The 25,703-nt window shown below is 42.8% G+C and overlaps 1 protein-coding gene across 1 annotated transcript in view; it reads left to right on the top strand.

The window, feature by feature from the left end:
• Garem1 (GRB2 associated regulator of MAPK1 subtype 1) overlaps positions 1 to 25,703 on the top strand; it is a 161,556-nt gene that overhangs the window by 101,282 nt on the left and 34,571 nt on the right. The window contains exon 3 of the mRNA XM_051202265.1: positions 20,506 to 20,636. Coding sequence (XP_051058222.1) covers positions 20,506 to 20,636 — 131 coding nt within the window. The remainder of the gene's footprint in view (positions 1 to 20,505; positions 20,637 to 25,703) is intronic.

Here is a 25,703-nt window from a genome sequence, read left to right as displayed (position 1 = left end):
ATACTAGAACCTTTGTGTCTACTTGTTACATTTAAAAATATCAATTTGTGAAATTAGGATTCTTTTTCAACTATGTTGTTGATAAGTATGATGCTGAAAATGATATTGTCAGCTTTTGATGAACATGGCAGTATCTGTGGAACCTTGCAGGCTTAAGCTCTAGTCAGTTAATAAAACCAGCCCAAAGTATAGATTGTTCAGAAACAAAGGCACATCCAGTTGTAGACAATGATGATGATTAAATGCTACACTGATGGCCATCTGCATTTGGCCAGGAGGACCCTGTCTTCCCTTTAACCGCTGCTATTGCATTTCAGAACTCAAACTTAGGTCAAGTTGTCCCCTGTGTCATTTTTATCAACATGGTGATATGATTGTCAGCCAGATTTCATCACCTGCTTTTCATCATGAGGGTTAAATAAACACTTTCTTGTTTGGACAGAAATAACCAGGAATTGGCATCTCCTATGCTTGTCACTAATGTTAATTTCGTATGCTGATGTTAATAAATTTTTACTTCATCAGGGCTGTGGCTAGACGGCCCCTTGAACGTCCACTGTGTTCTTGTTTTCAGTCTACATGAAGGGCTCTGTACAGATGCAGTGGAATTTTTCCTTCTAGTTTCTTCTATGTCATAAGTGTTTATATCTCGTGACATTATTAGTGAATGATATCTCTGATTATCAGTTATTTTTTTTTTCAATATTACAGTCTGGCTTAGATTTCAGCAATGCAATAGTAGTTGGTAGAGAAGCCTTGCCTTGCTCAGTGGTAATACTGGGTTCCTAACATTGATTTCCTAAGGCATAGACACCCCTTCCTTTGAAGTCTTTGGTTCATTTATTCCTTGGATCATGCAAAACTTAGTGCCCTCTATGAAGACTTGCGCTGCTGAGACATTATACTTGTCTAGCTTGCTCATAGATTTTGGGCCGTTTATTACGGTGTACTTATTAGCTTTCTGACCTGACCCTTCAGTATTAAAATGTGTATACCAGTACATGCATATGTTTTATCATTTGACAGTATTTTGTTTTGAGAAGCTTTTTAAACTAGAAATCTTTAAGCTTAATATTTCTTCTTTTCCATTTTTTCTATATTTTTTAAATTTAAGTGAGAAACAATCTTATTTTACATATCATCCCAGTTCTCTCTCCCTCTCCTCCACCCCTACCCCTCACCAACTCCCTATCCCATCCTCTTTGTGCTCTCCAGGGATGGTGAGGCCTTCCATGGGGGGGGGGAATTTCAAAGTCTGTCACATCATTTGGAGCAGGACCTAGGCCCTCCCTTAAGTGTCTAGGCTGAGAGAGTATCCCTCTATGTGGAATGGGCTTCCAAAGTCTATTCTTACACTAAGGATAAATACTGCTCCACTACCAGAGACCCCATAGACTGTCCAGGCCTCCTAATTGACACTCATGTTCAGGGGGTCAGGTTTGGTCCTATGCTGGTTTCCCAGCTATCAGTCTGGGGGCCATGAATTCCCTCTTGTTCAGGTCAGCTGTTTCTGTGGGTTTCTCCAGCCTAGCCTTGACCCCTTTACTCATCATCACAAGGATAAGCTTAATATTTTACCCATATGATTTAGTCTCCAAAGGATTATTCAAATTGCTCTCTACTCAGTATGGTGAGCCATTAACTTTGCACGAGAGGACATAACCATTGATAACTTCCTTGTGTATAATCTGTTCTATTCCTTAAAAAATCTGGACATTGGTTTATTACATAGATCTCTGCAAGTCTGATTGGCTACACAGGCTTCTAGCTAATCAATAGATATTTTTGTCAGGCCTAAGCAGAAATGACATAATTGCTCAACTTTAGCCTCATTTTGAGACTTTCAAAGGTGCTCAATTTTAGGGAAGAGACCTAGTTTTAACAGGAACAGTTCAGTGTAAAAAAGATGTCAGGTACGAATTAACAGTCTGAGTGTTGAGGACAAAGTAGGATGGAGAGGCAACACAGGTCTGTGACTATAATATAGGGGCGATATGAATACTTATGCAGGTGGCCATGTCCACAATGTCCTTCCGGATTGGGTATGAACAGGAAGCTTACAGACATCAGGAGATCTGAACCTAGGCAGTAACAAAGGAGGGAGCAATCTTGATTGCCATTGAGCCTGGGAGGGGACAGGAGGAGCTTGCCATGGAGGACACAGGCACAGCCTCTGTACTGAGGCAGGAACAGAAAAGGTAGAGGAAGGGGTGCTTGCAAACACCCTGACTCTGCCCTTGGGTCAGGTCTGCTGAGAGTGGCCAGACCATTGTCTCTGACATGTACTTGCTGGCTGCTCAGGTGGACCAAGACAGTGCTCAAAATGACAACTGCTGTTTCCCACAAAGTTATGTAAGTGCACGCCAGGCAAATGTTAATGCATCGTATCAAATGCTATGATCTGGGACCTGTGTTGGGGTAAGAAGCATGGGGTCTCTTTCGCATTGAACTGGCTGGCTTTGAAAGTACTCTGGCTTATCCAGAAGTCACATGTAAAGACCTCGAAAGCAGTGCCCCTGCCCTGATGATATTACTTTTTGCTACCCTAAGGCATTTTCTGGATAGTGTACCATCATCACTTGCTATGTATTTGAGAATGAGCCTGAGCTTCTGATCCTCCTACCCACCTCCCAGCTGCTAGGATTACGCGTTTGTACTACCACACCCAATTTTATATAGAGCTGAGGATTGAGCCCGGGACTTTGTACATGCTAAGGAAGCATTGTACAGTTCAGCTACATCCCCTGCCCTAGATAATCTATCTTGTAAAAAATGTTTCATAGTATGTATATTTCAAAACAGAAAAGTCAGCAGTAAACATCAGAGCTTGGGTCATGTGACCCAGGGATGTACACATTGATGAAGTAAATTAGCAGTATTGGAACAGACTGACTCAGAGAGTAGGGCTAGATGCTAAACCTCAGCACAGTGTTCTGCAGCTTCAAGGCTTTGAATCAACACTCTCCTAGCCAGACTCAAATCATTACATCTGTAGATAATACTATATGTCAAATAGTTTAGGACAGAGGAAGCACAGGAAAACAATACAGTGATGGGCAAAGTAAACTGCCTTCAGGATGGTTGGTGGACATACCATGAAAAAAGGTAGGCATCCCCCTTCCTCTGCTAGGGTAATCTAAGCTTTTGTCTACACAGCACTTGCTGTGCTTATCCAGCAGACATTTCTAAGTAGATATTATTCAATTATTTATTTTTCACTTCAATTAGTGTGTATTAAGAGATCGAAGGAGATCTGGGATTCCAGACAAAGAGACTGCCCTCGGGGACTCCGCTACAGAGACAAAGACAATCAGACAATTCTGCTAGGACAGGGTGTTTGAATTATATCCAGAGTTCTGACGAGCCTGGCCAGGATTCCAGCCAGGGCCATGTCTATAGAAATAGGTTCCGTTTGAGAGTTGTTATGTTAACACCAATGTTGTGGATGGGTGGGACACGGAGCCAGACTATAATTGAGTGATGTGATAAAAGCTGTATTGGAGCAGAACTTAGACAACAGAAATGAAGTAATGGGAACAGCTTCAAGCAGCAGGGAGAATGCAGAAGGCAACAGGATTCTGAGTTCGAGCACAGCCTGGGCTGGACTACATAGGAAGTTGTAGGCCACTTTGACTACATAGTGAGACAAAGTTGGGGAGAGAAGATGGAAGGTGGGATAGATTTAGAGTAAGACCCATTCCTTTTTAGGTCTATGTTTTCAGTGACTGTATGGGTGAGTAAGTCTGGAAACTACATAGACCATGTCCTGAATTCTCTAGGTTACCCTGACTCCGCCTCATGACCTTTAAGACTGTTGCCAGGCATCCTGTCTGCCAGCATTGAGTCTGTGGTGTGCCTCTTCCAGCATGTGTGGTTAGTTAGCTAATGTGTTTTGCATTCAACCAAGGAAACTCAAAATAGTGTCTCTGAAAGCCAGCAAAGGTAGAAATGCTGTCCAAGTTACAAGTGGCAGGCTTGCTGAATTCTCAGGGTGATGATTGAACAAACCACCCACTAATTTTAGGCTGAGAGAGCTTACAGCATAAATTGAGTTTTCCATAGTACATAATGTCCTTCTTGAACATTCTATAGCCTTTGGAACCAACTTGTGGCTCTCCAGCTCTTGGCCATCTTAAAGGCTCATATCCGCACATATTATCATATTAAGTATGGTCAAGAGTTTAGTTTTGAATTTTTTAACTTTCTGCACTGGATCATCTTAACCTCAAAGGTCATGCAAGCTTAGCTTGTCCTTTTATGTCCCTAGTAGAACTGGCAGCAGTGATGCTGGCAGCCTTCTCAGCCATAAGTGCATAAGCTAGGTAATGGCACACAGGACCACACAAGAAATACATATTCCAAAAAGGGTTAGTATACATCAGACCCATTCTGGTCTGGTTCTGCTCATGTGGGTTAAGCTGACCTCTGTTACCAAAGATCCTTTTGGTCTTTCACAGGAAACACAGTGGCTTTTTTAGCCCCACTTCTGGCACTTTTTCAAACTCCCAGAGCTGTGACCAAGCCATCATATGTGTATCTATTTTTACAGAGATTGATGTCCCCAGCCCAGTGCCAAAATACAGTGCATACAGTGCATCTAACTGTGTCCATTCACATCTACTACTTTAAACGTTGGCCCGTATGTTGGATTTCCACAGCAAATCTTCTCAGCATGTAGAAGAACTGATGTTATTATTGTTTTACAAAATAAATGAAAACAGAAAATGGACTGCATCTCTCTAGAGACCCTGTACTGCAGAATTTTGAACAGTTACAATTTTTTAGCCATAATTTGCTAACATTAATTAATCATAGCATATGAAACCAATAAAAGATCTCACTTTACAGATGAAGATCTGTTTCTGTTCTTTCCACTAGGTCTTAGAGCCCACCTGGCCAAGGCCTGTGATTCTGGCAGTTGTTTGTATCAGTAATCATACTGACAGAATCTAGAATTGCCTAGTAGACAAACCTCTGACCAGGCCTGTGAAGGACGGTTTGATGGCTGTGGTGAGGCACTTTCCTGACTTTGGTCCTGGGAGATGACCTCTAGCATAGAATTCATGGCTCTGTGCTCTTGGCAGCTCCTGCTATGGTGATTGCACCGCCAACTGTGAACCAAAGTAAACCCTTTCTCCTTTAAGTGTCTTTTGTCAGGGAATTTTATTCCAGCACTAGAAAAATAACCAGGGTGGCAGTCCACAAGCTTTACCTCATTGCATGGTTGATTCCTGGTATTCAGTTCCAGGACTGATCCACATTCTGTCAGTCCATTGCAACACTGGAATGGAAAGCAGGTCACAGCCGATGAGGATTTGACTTGTTGGAATCCATAACCACTATGAATCTACTTTAATAATAAGATGATATGAACTCCTGCACTGGTATTTTATAGCAAGTGATGTCTCATTCAGGGGGGAAAAAAAACACAATTATGATTTAACAAGTAGTTATAACACACCATATTGTGGGTACTTTCATACATGCTATTTAGTTTTTAATAACATTTCAACAAGACTTAATTGTTGCTCATTTGCAGATAAAGAAACAGTGTCTATTCTAGGGAGATGACTCAGTTCATAAGAGTTTGTGCTGCCCAAGCCTAAGAACCTGAGTTCAAATCCTCAGAGCCCACATAAAAAGTCAGGCGTGGCCACTCATGTATCTTTAACCATAGTTCTTTATATGGGAAGGAACAGGAGGGTCAATGGGGTTTGCCCCCTGTCACCCTATCTCTGGGTCCAGTAAGAGACATTGGCTCAAGGAAATAAGGCAGCGAGTAATAGAACGAGACACCTGACGTCATCTTTTGACCACCTCAGCACCTGGTATTCACATGAACACATGTGACACACACCTGCACAAACATTCAGAATGAACCAGTAACTTGAGATAGGACACTCATCCAATGGGGAGAGCTGGATCTGTGCGTGTCTGTGTCTGTGTCTGTGGTAGTGCTAGGGTGTCCACTGCCTACAAAGCACTCTTGGCTGCCTCTGTGGGCACTCTGCCTGCCCCTCGACCCAGCATCAGCCCAGCCCACTGCTTGTCATTTGCATACTGTACTTGTGAATTTCAGATCGCTTAGGCATCAACACAGAAAGCATTTCCTGAGTTGTAACTGGAATTGTCTGGGGGAAGTCATGCATCTAAAGAAGGTATTCTATTATGCAGTCATTAGCATCTCATTTAGGAACCTCTGTTTTTCAGAATTAATTTCACAGAGAGCAGTAGAGTTGCTTATTTATCAGGCGTTTCTGAGAAATAAATACAAGAGACGGATACATGTAGTTCAAATCAAGACAGTTCATTACATCTGCTCTGGGTGTTTAAGGAGTCCGGAGGTAATTGGACATAGTAATTGTGTTGTGGTATCTGAAGGTTTTCCCTGATGCTTGTGTTGGGGTTGTGCTTTGCCTGAGCCTGTAATTGCAGAAAACATTCTGCCATGGTGATTAGTTCCCGGGTTAAAATTGACTGTTTCATTAAAGGTAACTCCATAATGAGTCCAGTGAGGAGCCCAAGCTGTGTCCTTTAAAAATTACACTTCCCTCTTCACTGGACCATGTGCCCACAGAATGGTGTGAGTCACAGCCTTCACCCTCAATCCTGTCTGAATTGCAAGACGAGAGGAGGCTCAATTACACTGCCTTGAAGGATCCTTCCAGACTTAGCATTCAGTGACTCTTTGGAATATTCACCAAATGGAGGTTCGAAAATTGATTCTGCTTTCACACTGAGAGAGAAGAATGCCCACGATTGAATAAAAGATTAGGAGCTGTGGAGAGGAAATAGTTGTCTTGAGTGAGTTCTTTTATTGGAAATCAGCCTTGGACTACTGGACAGGAAATTAAGTTCTTGCCTGGGTCATTAATCATTGTGCCAGTCTGAAGATTGGCAACTGAGGGAGGTGGCTATATTTGAGGAGGAAGGAAGGCGTGGGCAGAGGTATCTCTCCTAAAGCTCTGGGGTCTGAGTGGGCATCCACTGGTGATGGTAGGATGGACCAGACACCAGCTCTGGCTCAGATGTCTGTGATATTTTTGTCCGAGCCTCCTGATGGTTCCCATGCCTCTCCTACCCACACCTGTTTCCCACCTTCACCAAGAGGAGAGAGGTGGATAGAATGGCGGGATTTTCACTGAGCAACGGCAGAAGTGGTAGGCCCATGGGGATCACGTCCCCTCTTCAGCTCCAGAGATGTCCTAGGGAGGAAGACAGCAGGATGAGGGCGTCACTCACTTATTGATGCCAGCACCAGTAAGAAGCCCCACGACTAACAAAAGCAAGGGGCCAGGTTGTGCTGCTCCTCCCCAAGACTCCCCATCTTTTGTATCTCTCGTCCTCTTCCTTGGGGAGAATATCTTCTACCATATAAAATCGGATTTTCCTCAGCGTTTCTTCTCTATTCTAGGAAAGTTTCCTAGCTCTAGCTCTCCCAGCCCCCACCCCTCCCGTGTGGGGCTGTGTCAGAGCTCTGTGCTTCTCTGTTTATTGTTTCCTGTAAGGTGAGAAATCTTGGTTTAAAAAAAAAAAAAAGTTGACAGCAGATTTTACTTCCACAGCAATAATAATTTTGACATCCACAGATGTCATGTGTCTCAAAGCTGTTCCCGACTCTAAAAATACCTCTAAACTTCCTATCACCCATCAGACCCACCTGGGAAGTGTGCCCCTCTTGGGCTGTGCCTGACTAAGCCTTCTGGGAGCCCTAGCCTACAGACTTTTCTGATAAGGAGGTGACTATTCTGAGTTGGGAATCCAAGTGTTTGGCTCTCAGCTATACTTCTTGTGGGTTTTGGGTTCTTCTCCCCATCTCTCCAGACACTAGCTTCATTCTACCTGGGATGTCACGGGGCTCTTTCCTTGCTCTGTCCAGCGTGGTTCTCTGAATCTCTGAAGGGTTCTGGCCTGACACATCCCCTGAGCACTCCCTGGGTGGCCCTGGTGGCCGTGGCTGTCACACTTCAATAGGGCCCAAATAGCTTTTGCTGTTCCCTCTACAGATCTAGCCTGGGCGGTGATCTGAGTCTACCGAGTCGTGTTAGACCAGAGATGGGATCCAAGATAGTTTCCAAGGCTAGGGAGCAGCATCAAAACACAACTGCCATTGTCATTGTCACCGCAGTCTATGCCCTAGACCATATTAATCATTCATCCGTTCCCTACTGTGATGGCATTTCCAGGAAAGATAGCACCCAGGTGAACTCCTGAGCCACACCTGGACATTAGGGACTCACAGTAAGACCTCTCGGTAAAGGCTTTATATTTAGTACTCATTTGAGAGACTTTAAGAAGGAATTGTATGAAGAACATGACTCCCTAGGGAGGGAAATCTGAAAGTGCCTTTAACTTTGTTCTTTGGTTTAGTTATTGGATTTGGGGCCCAGGATCTATTTTCTTCTTATTTTGTTATTTGTCACTGCCCTGGATTTTCTAATTGTACAGGTCTGGATTTATTTATTATCAGGAAATGAATACATTTTTACACAAAGCTCTTTATGCAGTACAGTTTGATTAGTTCAAGTTTGTCATTAATCAATAAAATACGTTGTTGGTGAAATCAGGAGATGGAAAAAAGACCTCAGGTACTATAGGGTCCATCTCGGAAGGACTCTGTACTGAGCACCGTGCTGTTCCCCACAGGAGGCTCATCCTATGTGACCCTCGCAGACTCCCTCAGCTCTCAGATGGTACCCTAGTTCAAGTTTACATTGCTGTGATGAACATCATGAAAAAGCAACTTGGGGAGGAACGGTTTATTTAGCAGCCACCTTTGGCTCTGCCTAGAGGAGTAGGAATTTTAAGGCTCCGCATAGGCTTTGCCACTAGGTTTTCAAAGGCTGAAAAAAAGGCACCAGGAGGATGTTGGCACACTCAGACCACCTTGGCTCTGAAGCTTTGCATGGTGGCATTCCTTAGTAAATATCAGTGGTGCACGGGTTCACTGATAGGGCCAGAGACCCAGCCCAGACCCAGCTCCCATGCATAACCTGGAGAAAAGCTTTGGACAACTGGCTTTGCCCTACTCCTGTGCCCGCGGAGACTGAGATAGGTTTTTCTGAAATCGAGATGGCTTCATTGTAAGGGACAGTTAGATGTGTTGTCTCCTCAGCTTTCTATGTGAGGGATTGCAAGAACAGAGTGGCAGCTAGGAGATGTGCGTGTCAAATGGTTGATGTAGCCCAGACTCTGTCATCAAGCCCTGTAAACAGACCATCCTCATCACATACCCCATCCACTGAGCAATCTCCCCAACCCACAAATATCTTTAGTTTATATAAATTAAGTAGTGTTATAAATCTCATATTTCTTTTTTCTCATCCAGCAAGACCCAACCTTGCTTTAAATCCCATTTTTGTGGTGACTGTTACACATCGTGTCACCGTGGTTTGATTATTGACAGTTTCTATGATTCAGTGTAAACAGAACCATATTTTATACATTAATTTGCACTTGACTTTTCATTATAGCTTTTTAAGTATTATGAATTCTGAAGATAGCCTTCTGAAATATCCCAGACACTTTAAATGATTTCTTTTTAAAACAATAAAATATAAAAGCTCAAAATAGAAAGAAAAAAAAGATCCCTTTTGATGATATCAGAAGTTATAGTGACCAACTAGATCATTATTAATCATTTGTTTGTTTTTTGAGACAGGGTTTCTCTGTATTGCTTTGGAGCCTCTCCTGGAACTTGCTGTGTAGACCAGGCTGGCCTCGAACTCAGAGATCCTCCTGCCTCTGCCTCCCAAGCGCTGGGATTAAAGGCAGGCACCACCAACGCCTGGCTCATGATTAATCTTTCAAAAAAACTTCCCAGTGATTTCTGTTTGTTAAAAGCCCAATCTTATGTTGGAAACGAGATTATTGCTTTTTATCCTCAGGTGTGGTGAAGCTAACTATAGTCCTAGCTGTGGCAGGTGGATCTTAAGTTCAAGGCCAGCATGGACTGCACAGTGAAGCGGGAGAGGAAGGGAGAGGGGAGGGCCGGACCGAACAAGAGTATTATGCTTAAAATGCATCTGTTCCCTGACAGATTCAGCCCTCTCTTAAAGCGCTTTTTCTCCTGAGCCTTGTTGATCCCGCCAGACATCTTGCCAGCAGCCTTGTTTACATAAGTGCCCTCCTTGGAGGGAATATTTCACAGAGCCCTGTCCTGCCTACTGAGTCAGCCTGTTTAACATGGAACAGGGTCAGAACCTGAAAGGCACCAGGGAATGCCCAGCAAGCTCATTCTTTCCCCAAACAAAAGCCGAGGCATTTGGAGAAGGGAGGAACAGGAGCAGTCTTCATCAGCGAAGACCAAAGCAGGCAGGAGGGAGTCCTCCCTTGGCCAGGGCGGGAGGGAAAACCACATGCTGCTTTGGAGGGAGGAGGAGGGTGTGCATTTGATGCTCAGAAGCACTGGTTAACTAAGCATTTTCAAGAACATGGAGCTGTGAGCCAGCAGAGTGGCCCCAGGACTGCTCAGGCCCCTATCTCTTAATGAAAAGAAAACAGTTTGACTAGAATGAAGTAGCTTCCCTTAATGTAGGGCCTTTTCATCGCAGTGATTTTTTAAGTTTTTCCACAGCTGTGATTGATTCTTAATGAGGGCGGGACTCTAGTACACGGTCATTGTGGTCACAAATATATTTTAAGCATGAGACATTTGGGTTGGAATTGCTCTTAGCCAGGTGAGCAGAGGGTTTAGTTGGCAGTTAGTCATCAAGACAGATTACACTCGGTGTGGTACGTGACAATCCTGTCTTCCTCAGACCCAATCTCCAATAAGGGAGCAGAGAGCCACCCTAATACTTCTGAGCTTGTTTCTCTCCGCTCTCCATCTAACCTGGAACTGTCATTTCTTTATCTAAGCCAAATTCACAGACCCTTTTGATGTCTTGTACCCTGCAGGAATTTCTCCCAGATAACTGTGAAGAGCTAAGCAAGCTTGTATCCTAAGAAAGGTTAGAATAACAGCATGGTTACTCCCGTTTCCATTGATCAAGTTGTATCTTCTTCCCACACTTTGACCCCACACTGATGAATGCATTCATTGAGCTCTTATCTTCTGTCACTGTGCTGAGCTCTGTCGGTATATCTAGTCAGACTAATAAATCTAATGTGACTGTTTCTGACCTGTATTATACAACTAGGGAATAGATGTGTCTAGAAAGTTATGACTTAACCAGAATTTCACTGTGGGAGAAGAGGCTTTGACTACAGAAATCCATACACTAACTGCTATGCCGAGATGGAGACACAGTCATTCGTAGTCAGAAGCCAAGCCTCTGCTGAGCCAAGAGGACAGAACATGCCTGTCTCACTGACAGTGCCCTCCCATAGCTCTGCCCTAGCAAATGAAGCTCTTAAAGGGACTGCCTTGTGTATGTATATGTATGTATGTATGTATGTATGTAGATAGATAGATAGATAGATAGATAGATAGATAGATAGATAGATAGATAGAGAGCAGTGTTGGGAAAATTTCCCATAGTCTCCTACCCCAACATCTATATACCCTCCTCTGCTATCAGCTCACACCACCCTGGAGTATTTGTCATAGTTGATGAACCTGCATTAGCACATCATGACCCAAAGTCCATAGTTTCCTTTAGGCTTTCTCTTGGTGGTGGACACCCTGTGTGCTTGGTCATAATTACCTGAAGCCACCATTCTGTCATACGGAGTGCCTCCACCGCCAGGTCTCTATCCCCTCCCCACCCCTGTACCACAGATCGGTATACCCCTTGCCCAGTGCGGCCTTTTCAGAATGTCCACATAGCTCTTCAGATGGCGTATCTCACACAGTGATACGGTTTTAACTTTGCTCCATGACTTTTCAGACCAGACCTGCTTTACTGTTTCTGTCTAAAGATTGCGATGGAAACATGGCCTCTCACTTTCCAGAAACACAACACGGGCCTGTTTTTACAATATGATTTTATTCTGTTGTTGCTATATTTGATGGACAGAGCCGGTGAGGTAACCGCTGTGCCGTGTGTTTTGGGGACATCACGTTTCTGTACACGGAGTTTTAATCACTCTGGTTTTGGCACAGAGTTTAAAAACCAAATCTTCTATGGTCAAGGCATTTTCCCCTAATGAGAACCACGGCATGAGCAGCCTCTTGTCTCGCTGTCTCTCCTCTAGTTCCACCGGTGTGTGGGAGTTTACTGTTGGGCTGTGGGAGAGAGCAAGCAAGAAGCCAAGAGTGGAGTCATGTTTCAGTAGAAGGAACGCCATAGGATACCGAAGTCCTGTGTTTCCCTCACCACCCTTGCTCTTTGGCCATGACTCTGGCTTTCTGCTTCCTTTTTACATGCCCTCCTAAGGCGTGGAGGGGAAGCACACACCATACAAACACCTAGACTTCCATGTAGAATCCACACTCACGCTGTCATTTTTGCCTGTCACTAGAAATTGATCATAAAGCTCCGACACCTGCCTGTGTGGTACCTACCCACACTTCATCTGTCTGTACTTGTGGATGCCCTTTTCCTTCGCCTGCATGGAAATTATGTATATGCACATATTGTCTTTTTCTTGTCTGTCTTTCTCACTCCCAACCTCTTCTCTACTCCTAATTTTCTGCTTTGTTTTCCCCTTCACTTTCATACAATCTAACTTCAAATTCAATAAATAGTTTTATTTTGAGTACTCTTGATTTTTATGTAGATAATAGGATAGGTCATTTCATTCTATTTCTTTCCTAAGAACCTACCTCAAACAAAATTGATTTTTATATTTTGGAAGCTACTTTTTTTTTTTTTTTTTTTAATCTGTGTCAGTGCTCTTTAGTAGAAGCAGCTGCTTCATCCAGGCCGCCACCATGCAGACATTGTAAAGGGGGGTGGGGAGCTGGGTTCTACTCACAGAAAGGGGTCATCCCAGACACACTGTGAACTTTCCATGCTTCGCTTTCCTGCAGCACACTTAAATGAAATACGGCCTTATCATTTAAGCAGTTTCAGGTCACTTTGGGTATTACGTGACATGACCTGAGTAAACGTTCAAATTTTATCAAAAATGAATCCATTGACTAAATTAATGTTAATGACTGCTGTTGCTACTAGCTTTCCTTCTATTCATTCAGCAGGAGGTGAGGTTCCTCATCCTGCTGCTCCCATCCTCGGAGCTGCTGTTGCCCTGGGAGCTGCCCTTTCCAGTCCCAGGAGCTGCTGGTGCACTAGGAGCCTCACAGCATCAGCAGATTTGGGTCAGAACACAGCTACAATCCCGGATTTACTCCTGATCCACTCAGACCAAAGCAAATTCTTTAATCTCTACAGGTTCCAGTGTCCCTTGCCAGTTCAGTCTCTAATAGTCCCACCCCTCCCTGAATTGTTAAAGGGCAACTAGGTGGGAAGCCAGACTGACTAAATTAGCATCCTAGGATGGCAGCTCTGCTTTCCATTTTGTTTCCCAAACCCCATGGAGACTCTCATAAGATGCTTGAGTGCTGTGTGATTCTCTGTCTTCCTCTGTGTAGCATTGGGCACACTTCAACCTTCAGGATAGAGTCAGGTCATGGAAGGCACTTGGAGATTAGAGAGCTATTATGTTGGTTTTGTCATTTGTTTATTGTACGGGTGTTTATGGGATGCTCTGGCTCTCAAGTGAGGTGGATTTAGCCTAAGTGTATTTAAGATAAAATGCAGCAACAGAAGGGGAAGGGTGGGATGGGATTAAAATTTGAAGCTGTAATACCATTATAAAATGGTATTATAAAATGGCGTACAAAGCAGAATAGACTCAATGAATGCTGAGGACAAAAAATTCCCAAGGAAACAACATGAGAGTGTAAGGAGTAGGTTTTCCGCCCACCACTGGTCTTCTCCCACCGCCGTGCCAGCCCCAATTAACTCACAGAGACTCTGTATTTGATATTATACTGTTGGCCAGTTACTTGTTTCTTATCGGCTAGCTCTGTCTTAAGTATTAGACCATTTCTGTTAATTTATGTATTTCCATGTGGTCTCATCTTACCGGAGAACCGGCTGGCGTCCTGCTCTCTCCAGACTCTCTATCTTGACCCCTCCTTATTACTTCCTCTTTCTTCCTTGTCTCCTAGTTCCGCCTATCTTGCTTTCCTATTGGCCAACAGTGATTTATTCATTAACCAGTATGAGAAACATATTTGCAGAATGACATCTCCCATCATGAGAGAGTTAGAGGGAACCTGAATTTAGTAGAAGAGGGATGAAGAATGTTGAGATTCCTATTATGAAGGGTTGGCAGCTGTGTTCAACTCTAAGATCATATGAGGGCCATCTTTTTAGTGGAACATTTGCCCCAGAAATTTTCTACTAAATCTGAAGAAACAAATGATAAATTAGATACCATGAAAAATATAATTTTCCCTTTTTGAAAAAAAATATTGAAACCATTTTCAGAATATAGACTAACTTGACTGTTTGAAACTTTTATCCCAGAATTATGCAGTAATTATGCAGTTTTAAATCCAGGTAGATCTGGGTTCATTCAAAGATGACATGCCCAGGTGGACAGTAGTAGTCTGACTTGTTTTATGTAAGCCCCATGGAAGCATAAGTAGAAACATCCACAAATTACTTACAATGATCGATTTTGTTTTGTATTGTGTCCTTTTGTGGGATAGTTGCTTTTGGGCTGGTGGTTTCTTTTTACATCGTTTTAATTCCTGTTCTTGGCAGTGGTAAGGGCCTTTGGGTTGAGGTCTATTCCTTATCTTTGATTGTAAGGAACTTTGTTCTTTTACTCCCAAACCATAGCTTTAGAAACTAGCTAGAACTGATACAGAGAATCAAAGTTAAAATAGGAAATGCCAGCTTGTAACATTTTAAGCTTGTGTTTATTTTGTTTGTGTATGTTTGTATAGTGTATGTTTTTGTGCATGTTTGTGAATATGTGTACAGGTGCATACATATGTATGGGCATGTGGAGGCCAGAGGTCAACGTTGAGTGTCTTCTTCAATCACTCTCTATTTTTAAGACAAGGTTTTACAGTATCCCTGGAGCTCTCTGGTTCTAGACTACTTGGACAGTGAACCCCAAGGACACTCCTGTCTCTACTTCCACAGCATGGAGGATATGGGCACACACACTAGACCGCCCATTTATATGGACTCTGGGATACAGATACATTCCTCATGCTCGTGCACCAAGAACTTCAGAGCCTGAGCCATCTCCATAGCCCAATTTTTATTTTTAAAATCATGTTTAAGAGCAGCACAAATTTCAAAATTGGTAATAAGAAGGTGAATTTTTTAATCCCTGAGATATGAAATAGTAATTAGTTAAAAATAATCGTGTCATCTTTTATAATAAAAACTCAGTTCAAATCCCAGTGAGAGTCTTGGTTGACAACTATTTTTAAAGGTTTTCCAGTAAACCAACCATTAAGGAAAACCTGAGGTTGGTGGAAGTATGAGTGGGCACAAATTTATACTTTGTTTGGCAGAGTGAAGAATTAAAATGTACTTGCCCTTTGGCCCAGCAAGTTCTTATTTAGGCAATGCCCACCAGTATACTTTATTAAATACTCAGAACCTTCAGTGCAAGAACACTGGCTGACTTAACTGTGGCTACAAAAGACTGGAATAAGTCTGGACACCCACCCAGAGGATGCTGTTTGAATGGGTGATGGCATATGTGTGGAGTGAGACTCTGTGCAGCTCTTCCAAAGAACAAGATGGTTTGTGCACCACGATTAGCTATCTACTCAGAATGCTGTCCATTGTGTGCATGAGATCTTGTCTCAAAAATATCAGTTAACCAACTACAAAGTGTTTCTGCACTGTGGTCTCAAGCCCTTCCAACTCAATGCTGTGGTCTGTCTCTGAAAGAGGTGAGGAGTTGGCCCACTCATTCACTGTTTCTAAGGCACCTGCTTCTTTATTCCAATAATGCAACCTTGCAAAAACACAGACCTGTCCCTTCGTAGCATGTCAACATTCAGGCTCTCTTTGGTTAGCCTTGGCTCTGGTTAGCCTTCATGGGCTGTGCTTGTATTACAGTCTAGTCCTGGTGCTCCTCCATTCTTCTCTGTGTTATCCTCCTGAGATGGTTTCTGTGTGTTTTGCCGTCCCCATGGTGGGGGTGGGGGACATCAGTAGGATGCTGTTCACGTGAGTTATGGTCCAGTGATGGATACTACAAGCCTCTACTCTAACCTCACTCTTTGTTATTTATACACTCTGCACTAACAGGATGGCAAGCAGTTAGAACATTGCTGTAAAAACAAAATATTTACCCCTGGCAATGCCACAATGATGGGGACCCGTGAGATCTGGTCCTCCCTGGGCACAGAATGAATCCCTGCTGATGGCTGCCCCCATAACTTCCAGCTCATAGCACACCTGACAGATGTGTACCCCTTTCCCTCTCTCCCTGCTACAGCATCACTGTTGTTCCCTCTCCTTAATCAGTAAGTTTTGTGTCTGTTTTCCATGTCTGGCACAACCTTCCCCTGGAACAACCTTCCCCTGGAGCAACCTTCCCCTGGAAGGAAAGATGTGTTGTTGTAGGATAGTCCCTTGGTATTACAAGGGTGCTAGATTTTAGATGCCAAGGGAAGGACTTGGGGCCTCTCAACTGTGCTTACTATAGTGTGCATTGTGAAGTTCATCCAGTATGTCTGCCTTGGGGGACTTTTTTTTAAAAAATGAGTATTTTTTAAATGATACTCCTAGTCAACATGTCAATTGTGGAATAGAGTTTCAGGAATAACACATGAACTAAAACGTGAGTCTGGTTTCTAAACATCACCTTGGAGTCATTTATACTCTCATCAATGAGCATGTCTTTGGTGTTGGATTGCTCCTGAGAGTCTCAGGGTACCACAGATGGACCAGGTCTCACAATGGAGATGTTTTATGAGATCATCAAAGCTGTTGAAAGACAATGCAGCTTCCTCCATCTCCAAGAACAGAGCTTGACAGTAACATCTCAGAACAGATGTTTCCACAGCCTCCACATGTTTTTATTGGGTGGCACAAAAGTCTGTGTTATTCATGAAATGGTCTGTTAGAGAATTAGTTCCCCTGTGTGGGGGTCGTGGGAATATGTGTTGTATAAATTGATTTTACTTTTGGCAGGAGATGGGCCCTTAACTCATCCAGTCTGCATGGCTGGACTGTAACAAGTTCCAGTTTTCAGGCCCCAGAATCACAAAGGATGTAAACCAATGACATAGCCTAGCATCTTCCTTAGAGTATGTCAGGCTAACTAGTCAGACACCATCGTATCATTCTTAAAAATAGTAGGAGCCAAGTAAAAACTATAGAGCACAGGCAGAAGGTGGAGGCATCCTGTGGCTGGCTATTTACATCATCATCCCAATATAAGTTCACATCTACAGCTCACGGATGTTATTTTATATACCCATGTAAAAGGGAAGCTGCCATTCTGAGACACGGACGGCTGAGGACATGTTTCAGATCTCCTGAGACCTTAGTGTGACTATTCAGTGATGTAGAATAAGAGCACTGTTCATTTTCTTTCTAATGTATTTTGCAACTTATCCTGGTCTGTACTTTCTGCTCTGTCCAATAGGACAGACGTCAGCAGACCCAAGGGCCACCTCTGACCTGTCACCTGCTTCTATAAGTGGGCTGATGGGATCCCAGCTGCTCTCATTCATTGTAAATTTCCAGTGTCTGCTTTTATACTTTGTCACCAGAGGCCACTTAGCTAGTAGAACCTAAAATATTTACAAAATCTGCACCAATCCCTGCAATAGGAAGTCACATGCATACTGTGACTCAGCCCACGAAGAGGAGATATGATTCTAACAGTCAGGTAACTGAGGCAAAAGGATCACGGGGCCAGCCTAGGCTACGCAGCAAGACCCTGTCTCAGAAATAACACTGCAGAAGGAAAGAAGGCATATGTAAAGTTTTAGTAGTTTAGATTTAGAAGTCATTTGGAGACTTTAAGAGCTACAATTAATTAGTGTTAGGTAGCCTATCACAGGAGAGTACTTAAAATACACAGAGACAAACATGAAAATCAGAACGATACAAAATGATCTGAAAAGCATTCTAAAATCTTTTTCTGATGTAGAGTATGTTCAGATGTTAAAAGCTGTGCAGTATTTGGCTGCTGCTGTATTTGTTTCTTATCTCTCATCTGTGTGTGTTGGGTATCGGAACTCCACACGAGTGCATTTCTGGCCCTCCTGGACAATGGGGTGACAAGCACAGGCCAGGCTGTGGTGCTTAAATGCTAAATTATACTTGAGAAGATTAGTCTTACCAAGTCATAGACACCATAGAAGGATGACTCAACAGTGCCTGAAGAAGAAGAGTCATGCTGGGAGAGAAATGGATGCTGGGAGGGTAATGAATGCTGGGAGAGAAATGAATGGAGGAAGCTATACGAAGAAACCAAGGGCTAGGTATATGGCTTGGCAGAGGAGCTCATGCTCGGCATGTGCACACACACTAGATTCAGTTCCCAAAACCATAAGGAAGAAAAAAAGGACTGAGGATATTCTTCTACAAAGAGCACTAGCATAGTATACAGGAGGTCATGGGTTTAATTCCCAGAAACACATAACAACCCTTCTACAAAGCAGAATACTAGGTATCATGGCAAGCAGGGAGAGAAGGGAGGAAGGGAGGAGAGAAGGAAGGAAGGAAAGAATAAGGGAAGGAAGGAAATCTTAATTGTAAATATTGCTATTTCATGAGCACAATAGTCTACTTTGTCAAGATATAAGACACATTGGATATAAGAGATTTAGTGGAAACACTAGGGAAATGGCTCAGTTGGTGTGGTGCTTAGAGGCCCTGAATGTAATCCCAGAGCCCACATAAAAGACTGGATAAAATAGAGCATGCTGGGAAGGAGAGAAAAGGGCTTGCTGGCCACCTGGTGAGCCACACACAAACATGCATGTACAAAAAGAGTATGAAATAAGTGTGTGATGTTTTAATGCAGTGTAATTTTGACTTAACCCAAATCTGCTGATAAAATTGGCTTCACTTTTTCCTTTGTGCTAGTATGGCTACTAGAAAAAATATGCATAACTATTTTGAGTAGCTGCTAGCCACTTTATGAGTATTTGGGTTGCATACAAGTCCCTAAAACACCAGTCACAAATTAAACTTTAATCATAGACTTGAGCAGGTGAAATTTGCAGATTTTCATGGAACTGTTTCGTGATAGCTTCTAAATCTGTAAATTTCTTATCCATACAATAAATTATAAAATATGAATCACCATTGCAGGCAGTTGGGAATATTGGCAAATACCTGAAGTCTCTGTCAGGTGTTCTGTAGATCTTTGGCAAATGAATATACATTCTGATTCTCATGGACAACTAACTGCTTTGTTGTCCCATGGTATAGAGATCCCATGATATAGAGATCGTTTGTCTCAGATGCTTTCAAGTATGATTCTAATCTATCCCTTGGCTGGGCTGGCTCCTAGAAAGTCATTTGTGAGCTTGTCTAGAGCATCCAAGGGATGTGTTTTAAGTAGGCAGTCTCCTTTGTAGCTTTTGAACTAATTCCCTCCAGAGTCCAAACTTATCCACATCAGAACAGCTGATCCCACTACATCTTCAGTGTCACTCTGCCTTCCCACCAAGAGCTTTGGTGTCTTTCCCAACCTAAAGGTCCATGAACAGGCATTGGGTTCCCTCCCTGGCATATATCCAGAGCCCTTCCAACACACACACACACACACACACACACACACACACACACACTCCTACTCGATGGCAGTTTCACAGCAGTGGCACAATCTAAATCTAAATCTCCTCCCATTCCGTGTCTGTGCCCCTGCCCTTGCCTTGTGCTCTCTGGCTTCACTTTTAATTCTCAGCCAGGAAGTCCCAGTGGTGACTTAATGTTGCTCAGCAGTCACACTGCATCGTAAGTCCCCAACAGGCGCACGACAGTCTTCTCTCTTTGAACCTCCTGCATCTCCTCTGTCAACCTTGCTCCCCCACTCCAGCTGGAAACCTTGAATCAGGTTAGGGAGCTGTGTCCAGCTCGCACTGCTGCCCCTACTGTAGCTGGCGGGGGACTGCCCGTGCCCTGGCTGTCCCTTTTCATATCAGATGCTGTCTCTGAGCTACAGCCCGCCCTGATTTTATTCTGTTCTGAACAATAACGTAAATATTAATTCTGGCATGGTACAGGGCCTTAGTTTTAGAAAGTAGTATTAATAGTTATTAAAACTAAATGACAAGTAAGTTTACTGCTAAAGACAAACGGAGCTACTGTATATAGCAGACTACGTTTTCCCTTAGAGGTCTAGTGACATACAAACACACATTTTAGAATTTTAGAGCCCTGATAAGAAAGCCTGAATATGAACAGAAAAAGACAAAATTCAATTTGTTTTCATCTTCACACTGATTTTCAAAATTTGTGTAGATTCTAGTTTAACCAAACCTTCGGATATGGTCATCCTTTTTTTAAAATGTTAATCAATAGCAGTCTACGACAGAGAAGAGGATGTTGTCACCACGGTGACAGCTGTCCAGCATAAACACCTTACATCTCTTCTGCTTATCATGTGTTTTAGGACAATTCAAGCTGCTGGAACAAGACCGGGATATAAAGGAGCCGGTGCAGTATTTCAACAGTGTGGAGGAAGTGGCCAAGGCATTTCCTGAACGTGTGTACGTCATGGAGGAAATTACATTCAACGTGAAGGTAGCTCAGAAGAACCAGACACTTAACCCTCACTGAGATGCTGTAACATTCAAGTGTGTGGTACACTAGGTGTGCACATCTGTGCCTCCTAGGAACATTCTCCACCCATCTCAGTGGATGACCCAGCATCTATCCACACGCTGTATTTATCACCTCAGTCTTTTATTAGAACTTAAAACTGTTCATCTCAGAAGTAAAATTGCTGTGTTCATTTTTCTCATTAAAGAAGGAGGTATTTATTTTGGCTCACAGCTTGAGGGGGCAGTCCCATCGGGGTGGGAAAGTCATGGCAGCAGGTTGGAGTTCGAGGCAGCTGGCCTCATTACATCACAGGCAGGATGCAGACAGTGATGACTTCCCATGCTCAGCTCCCTTTCCTCTCATTCAGTCTGGGATTCCAGCCCATGGATTAGCCAGTTAATCCAATCTAGAAACTCCCTCATGGACAAGCCCAGAATCTTGTCTGCTAGCTGATTCTTATCCTGTCTTGTTCATAGACAATATTAAGCATCACAATTCCTAAGAAAATAAAAGATGTTTTTAACTTGAACTTCATCCTCCAATCTCTAACAGCTCTTTCACCAGAGCCTCTGATATGCTGGGTTTTCCACTCTTAGAAGCAAAAGACCTATGATGAATCAAATATCAACATTCCATTAAAAACAAACAATCAAAGAGGAACAGGAGAGCTCACAGCTCGTGTCCAGCGCCTGCACTGAGATCAGCACACGTGTCCTCCATTCACTGTGGATTGCTGTGTACGGAGAAACCTGATGTTCAGAACCCTGCCCAGAGACAGCCTAGTGTTGGCCATGCTTCCTTGGCCTGTTACTCTCAAAGGGACATGTGCTCCCATATATGAGCGAGCTCCTCTGGCCAGACTTGCTAGGGGAGCAGAGCCCTCCAACATGGGATCCAGTCATACCATTCACACACCTGTTCCATTTTGTCATCAGCACCCACAATCTCACTCAAACACCTTCAAGTGTCCACGCTGAAAGGATTTCCTGTTAGCCTTTTACACGACTATAAACAGGTCAAATGTCAGGAGGCGGCATGCCTGTTTCTTAGAACATCAGGCTATGAGGGGTTGGCCTAAGACAGCATCTTTGTCTCTGTGGGACACTCCGCAGGAAAAACAGGACCAGGTAGCTCCCAAGCAAACAAATGGTTCTGCCCATGACAATGGGGAGGGCAAGCCATTCTTCCCCAGTTCTGAAAGACGGTCACTGTGGTCTGCCCTCTGTAGTTTTATTATTATACTCAGTGAGGTTTTATGCTGTGTGAAATCTTCTACTATATACAAAATGTCTGTCTGTTTGTTTTTTAATTCTCCAGTGTCCCACTCTATAAGCCATCAATAGAACAAACCTTTATCTCCATGTTCATTAGAGCATATTTTTAACTCACTAAGATTCATTAATTCATAAAATATTAAATCTAGTTTTTTTGTTGCTGGTTGGTTTTGTTTTTGAAGTTGCATGGAGTTGGGGGTTGAACTGAGCAACACCAGTTTGAATGCTGCCACTGAACTGCCCCAGGAAGCCAACCTTGACTTCCTGCATGTTTTAATAAGTCTAAACCTTCCCCTTAGAACTTTCATTTCAAGTTAGCTAAATGAAAAAGTAAAAGTCAAGGTAACACTTTTAAATTCTTTTCTAAAAGTAATTTATCTCCTAAGTGGTGACAAGTCAGGCACAAAATCTTTTATGGCTTTTAAGATTAACATTCTATTTTTGGTCACAGATTGCTCATGTAAAATTTTGTGAGACATAGCCCTAATTAGTCTAGAACTCAGTAATGTAGTTCAGTCTGGCCTCGAACTCACAGAATTCCTTGTATATGATATTTTAAAAGATATCTTTCTAGAAGCTTTTTTTTTAAAAAAAAAAATTGTGGTAAATCATTAAAGACAGGCAGAGGAGATGGCTAAGTAGTAATACGCTTGCTGTGTAGGCATAAGGACCTCATCTGAGTTTGATTCCCCAGCATCCCTATAAAAGATAAGCATGGCCGTGCATGCCAGTAATCCCAGTGCTGGAGAGGCAGACAGGAGAATTTCCAGACTTGTTGGCAGGTCAGCCTAGCCAGTGGGTGACTTCCATGTTTAGTGAGAGATCCTGGCTCAAAAAAATATGGTAGAGAATGACAGAGGAAGATAATCAACCAATAAAGGAAACATATATTCATAGCATACAGAAGGACATCCCCCATCACACATTCATATGAGCAAACATACACAATACCAAAAAAAGTGTGTGTAATAGAGACGCCATCTACAAGTTTGAGGGCACAAATTTGAGGGAAACGTGAGCTAAGTAGGTTTTGATTGAGTTCCATGCTGTACAAGCATAGATATTTGATAATTTATAGAATTATTTAATACTTACAGAGTTTAAGAACCATCACATTGAGTTTGCATCACTCATTAAAATGTTCACTTCTATTCAAAGAACCATTGGTAGAAAATCTTGGGAAATTTGTATAATGAAATATACAGGAATTTGTGTGCTTAGTGAATGGATTGACTTCAGCTATAGGAATGCCGACTGCTACCCAAACTGAAGTTCAGTGCTGGGAATCATGGTTTTTAACTGACGGTAGACATGATATTGGTGTTGTGTGTAGACTTGGGCAGGGAATGAATGCCATGTTTGCTTATTGCATCTCCTGGAAAAAGGACAAAATGAAAATAGCACTATTATCTAGGCTCAAACAGAAGCTGTTAAACCTACACAGAAAAACTTCACCCTTTATTTTCCAGTTCAAAATGAAATAGGTGCTAAGAAGGCAGCTCAATGGCTAAAGCACTTGCCAGAGTTCAGATCCCTAGACCCTCCATAAATGCCAGCTGGGCATGGCAGCCCACCAGTGATTCCTGTGTCAGAAGGCAGAGACAGTTGATCCCTGATTATCAAGACTAGTCGTATCGGTGAGCTGTGCATTTGACTGAGAGTTTCTGACTAGGTGAACAGGTAGGAAAATGGTCATAGATAATTCTTTATATCAAACTCAAGCCTCCAGATGTACATGTGCATTCACATGTGTGTTTGCATACTGTAAGGAGTGGGGTTTTCCGCCTGCCACTGGTCTTCTACCACTGCCGCGCCAGCCCCAAATAACACACAGAGACTCTGTATTTGATATAATTCTGTTGGCCAGTTATTTGTTTCTTATCGGCTAGCTCTGTCTTAAGTATTAACCCATTTCTGTTTATCTATGTATTTCCACATGGTCTTACCGGAGAACCAGCTGGCGTCCTGCTCTCTCCAGACTCTCCATCTTGACTCCTCCTTACTACTTCCTCTTTCCTCCTTGTCTCCTAGTCCCTCCTATCTTCCTTTCCTATTGGCCAATAGTACTTAATTCATTAACCAGTATGAGAAACATATTTACAGAATGACATCTCCCATCAGCATACACATACATGAAAATAGAAAAAGAATGGCATAAACTAGGCCAATAAGATAACATGACTGAAATTATTCATAGTTATGAATTCAGGAGTAACTGGCTTCATAATTGTCCAAATACATACATATTCACATGCATAAATAAATATGCATTTTTATTGAATCCAAAATTGAAATGGACTCTTAATAATTTGAAGTAATACCAAATATATTAACATAACAGGGTTGGAAATACAACTCAGGAGTAAAGTCTTGCCTTGCCTGTGTTAGGCCCTAAGTTTACTCCTCAGCACTGCAAAATAACAATCCATAAGAACAGCAACCTTAGTTCTGTCTTTTGTCTAAGACTATAGTAAAATTTTAATTAAGTAAGCATAGTGAATAGTACCATAGCTATCCACACTTACTTAGAAATGAAGTGTCTTTGTTTCATTTTATACTTGATACCAAGTGTCAGGATGCAGCTCAATCTGGCCTTGAGCTCACAGCAATCCTCCCTCCTCAGCTGCCTGGAACTGGGACTATAGGTGTGCCACCACACTTGCCAAGCATTTCTTCTAGCCTAACATTGATAAAGGGAACTTGTCTTTAAAAGGTACCTTGCTGCATTTAAAATTATTGACCTGATTGCCCTATCATTGGTGAACTGCACAAAATGGGTTTGCATGTGTATTGAGCTGGTTAACTACCAAATGTATTTAGAACTCCTACTGTCTGTCCAGGACTGCTCGCAATGAGTATGCAAGTGCCCGTCTTTGGGCAGACAGCCTAGAAAAGGAAGACACTAAATAAACCAATGTTTATCCTAGCTCCATGTAAAAATGCGGCTACACAGATTTCAAGCTTGGAGAAAGGTTGAAGTTGGGGTGTACATGTACTGCCCCTCACCTTTGGAGGGTATTTGAAACCCTGGGTCTAGTTGTATTGACCTGCAACAGCTGCCCTCAGTGGCTGGTAATTTTTTCCTGGGACACACTGGAAGTGTCTGTATGTAACTTTGTCATGATTATGGTACAGAGGATGTTCCTGGTACCCAGTATGTAAAGGCCAGGATGCTCCTGAGAATTCACCGTGGATAGCAATGAAGAGTTGTCCATTCCAAAACAGCATGAAGACCCAGGCTGAAAAACCATAACTTAGAGATCAGAGGGCTCAGGCCGAGACCTGGAGCACCAGAGCGTCCAGGAGAGGAGAAAGAAATGAGCCCTCAGTGAGGTAAATGCCAGAAGGGAACTGTGGTGTCCTCAAAGCCAGGTTTCCAGGATAAATGAGCAACTGAACCATACAAAGCTTGACATGGTTGTGCATACCTGTCATCACAGCTCAAGAGAGGTGGAGGCAGGAGAATCAGAAGTTCAAGATTATGCTCAGTCACAGCTCAGAGTCAGCCGGGGTTATGTGAGACCCTGTCTGGAAAACAAGAACTAAAGTGTTCATGTCTTTAGAAGAGCATCCCCACCTGCCTTCAACATATTTTTCCCTTTATCAGCTTTAGGTCTCCATGATAAACATTTTTATTAGTGTGTGTGTGTGTGTGTGTGTGTGTGTGTGTGTGTGTGTGTCTAGGTAGGCCAGAAATGGGAGTCAAACCTCTGGAACTGAAGTCACAGGAGGTCGTAAACTGCTAGTGATGGGAACCAAATCCAGGTCCTCT

Source organism: Phodopus roborovskii, unplaced genomic scaffold (genome assembly GCF_943737965.1).
Source record: "Phodopus roborovskii unplaced genomic scaffold, PHOROB, whole genome shotgun sequence".
Taxonomy (NCBI): Eukaryota; Metazoa; Chordata; class Mammalia; order Rodentia; family Cricetidae; genus Phodopus; species Phodopus roborovskii.
The sequence above is the reverse complement of the archived record's forward strand: the minus strand, read 5'-3'. Positions and strand labels throughout refer to the sequence as shown.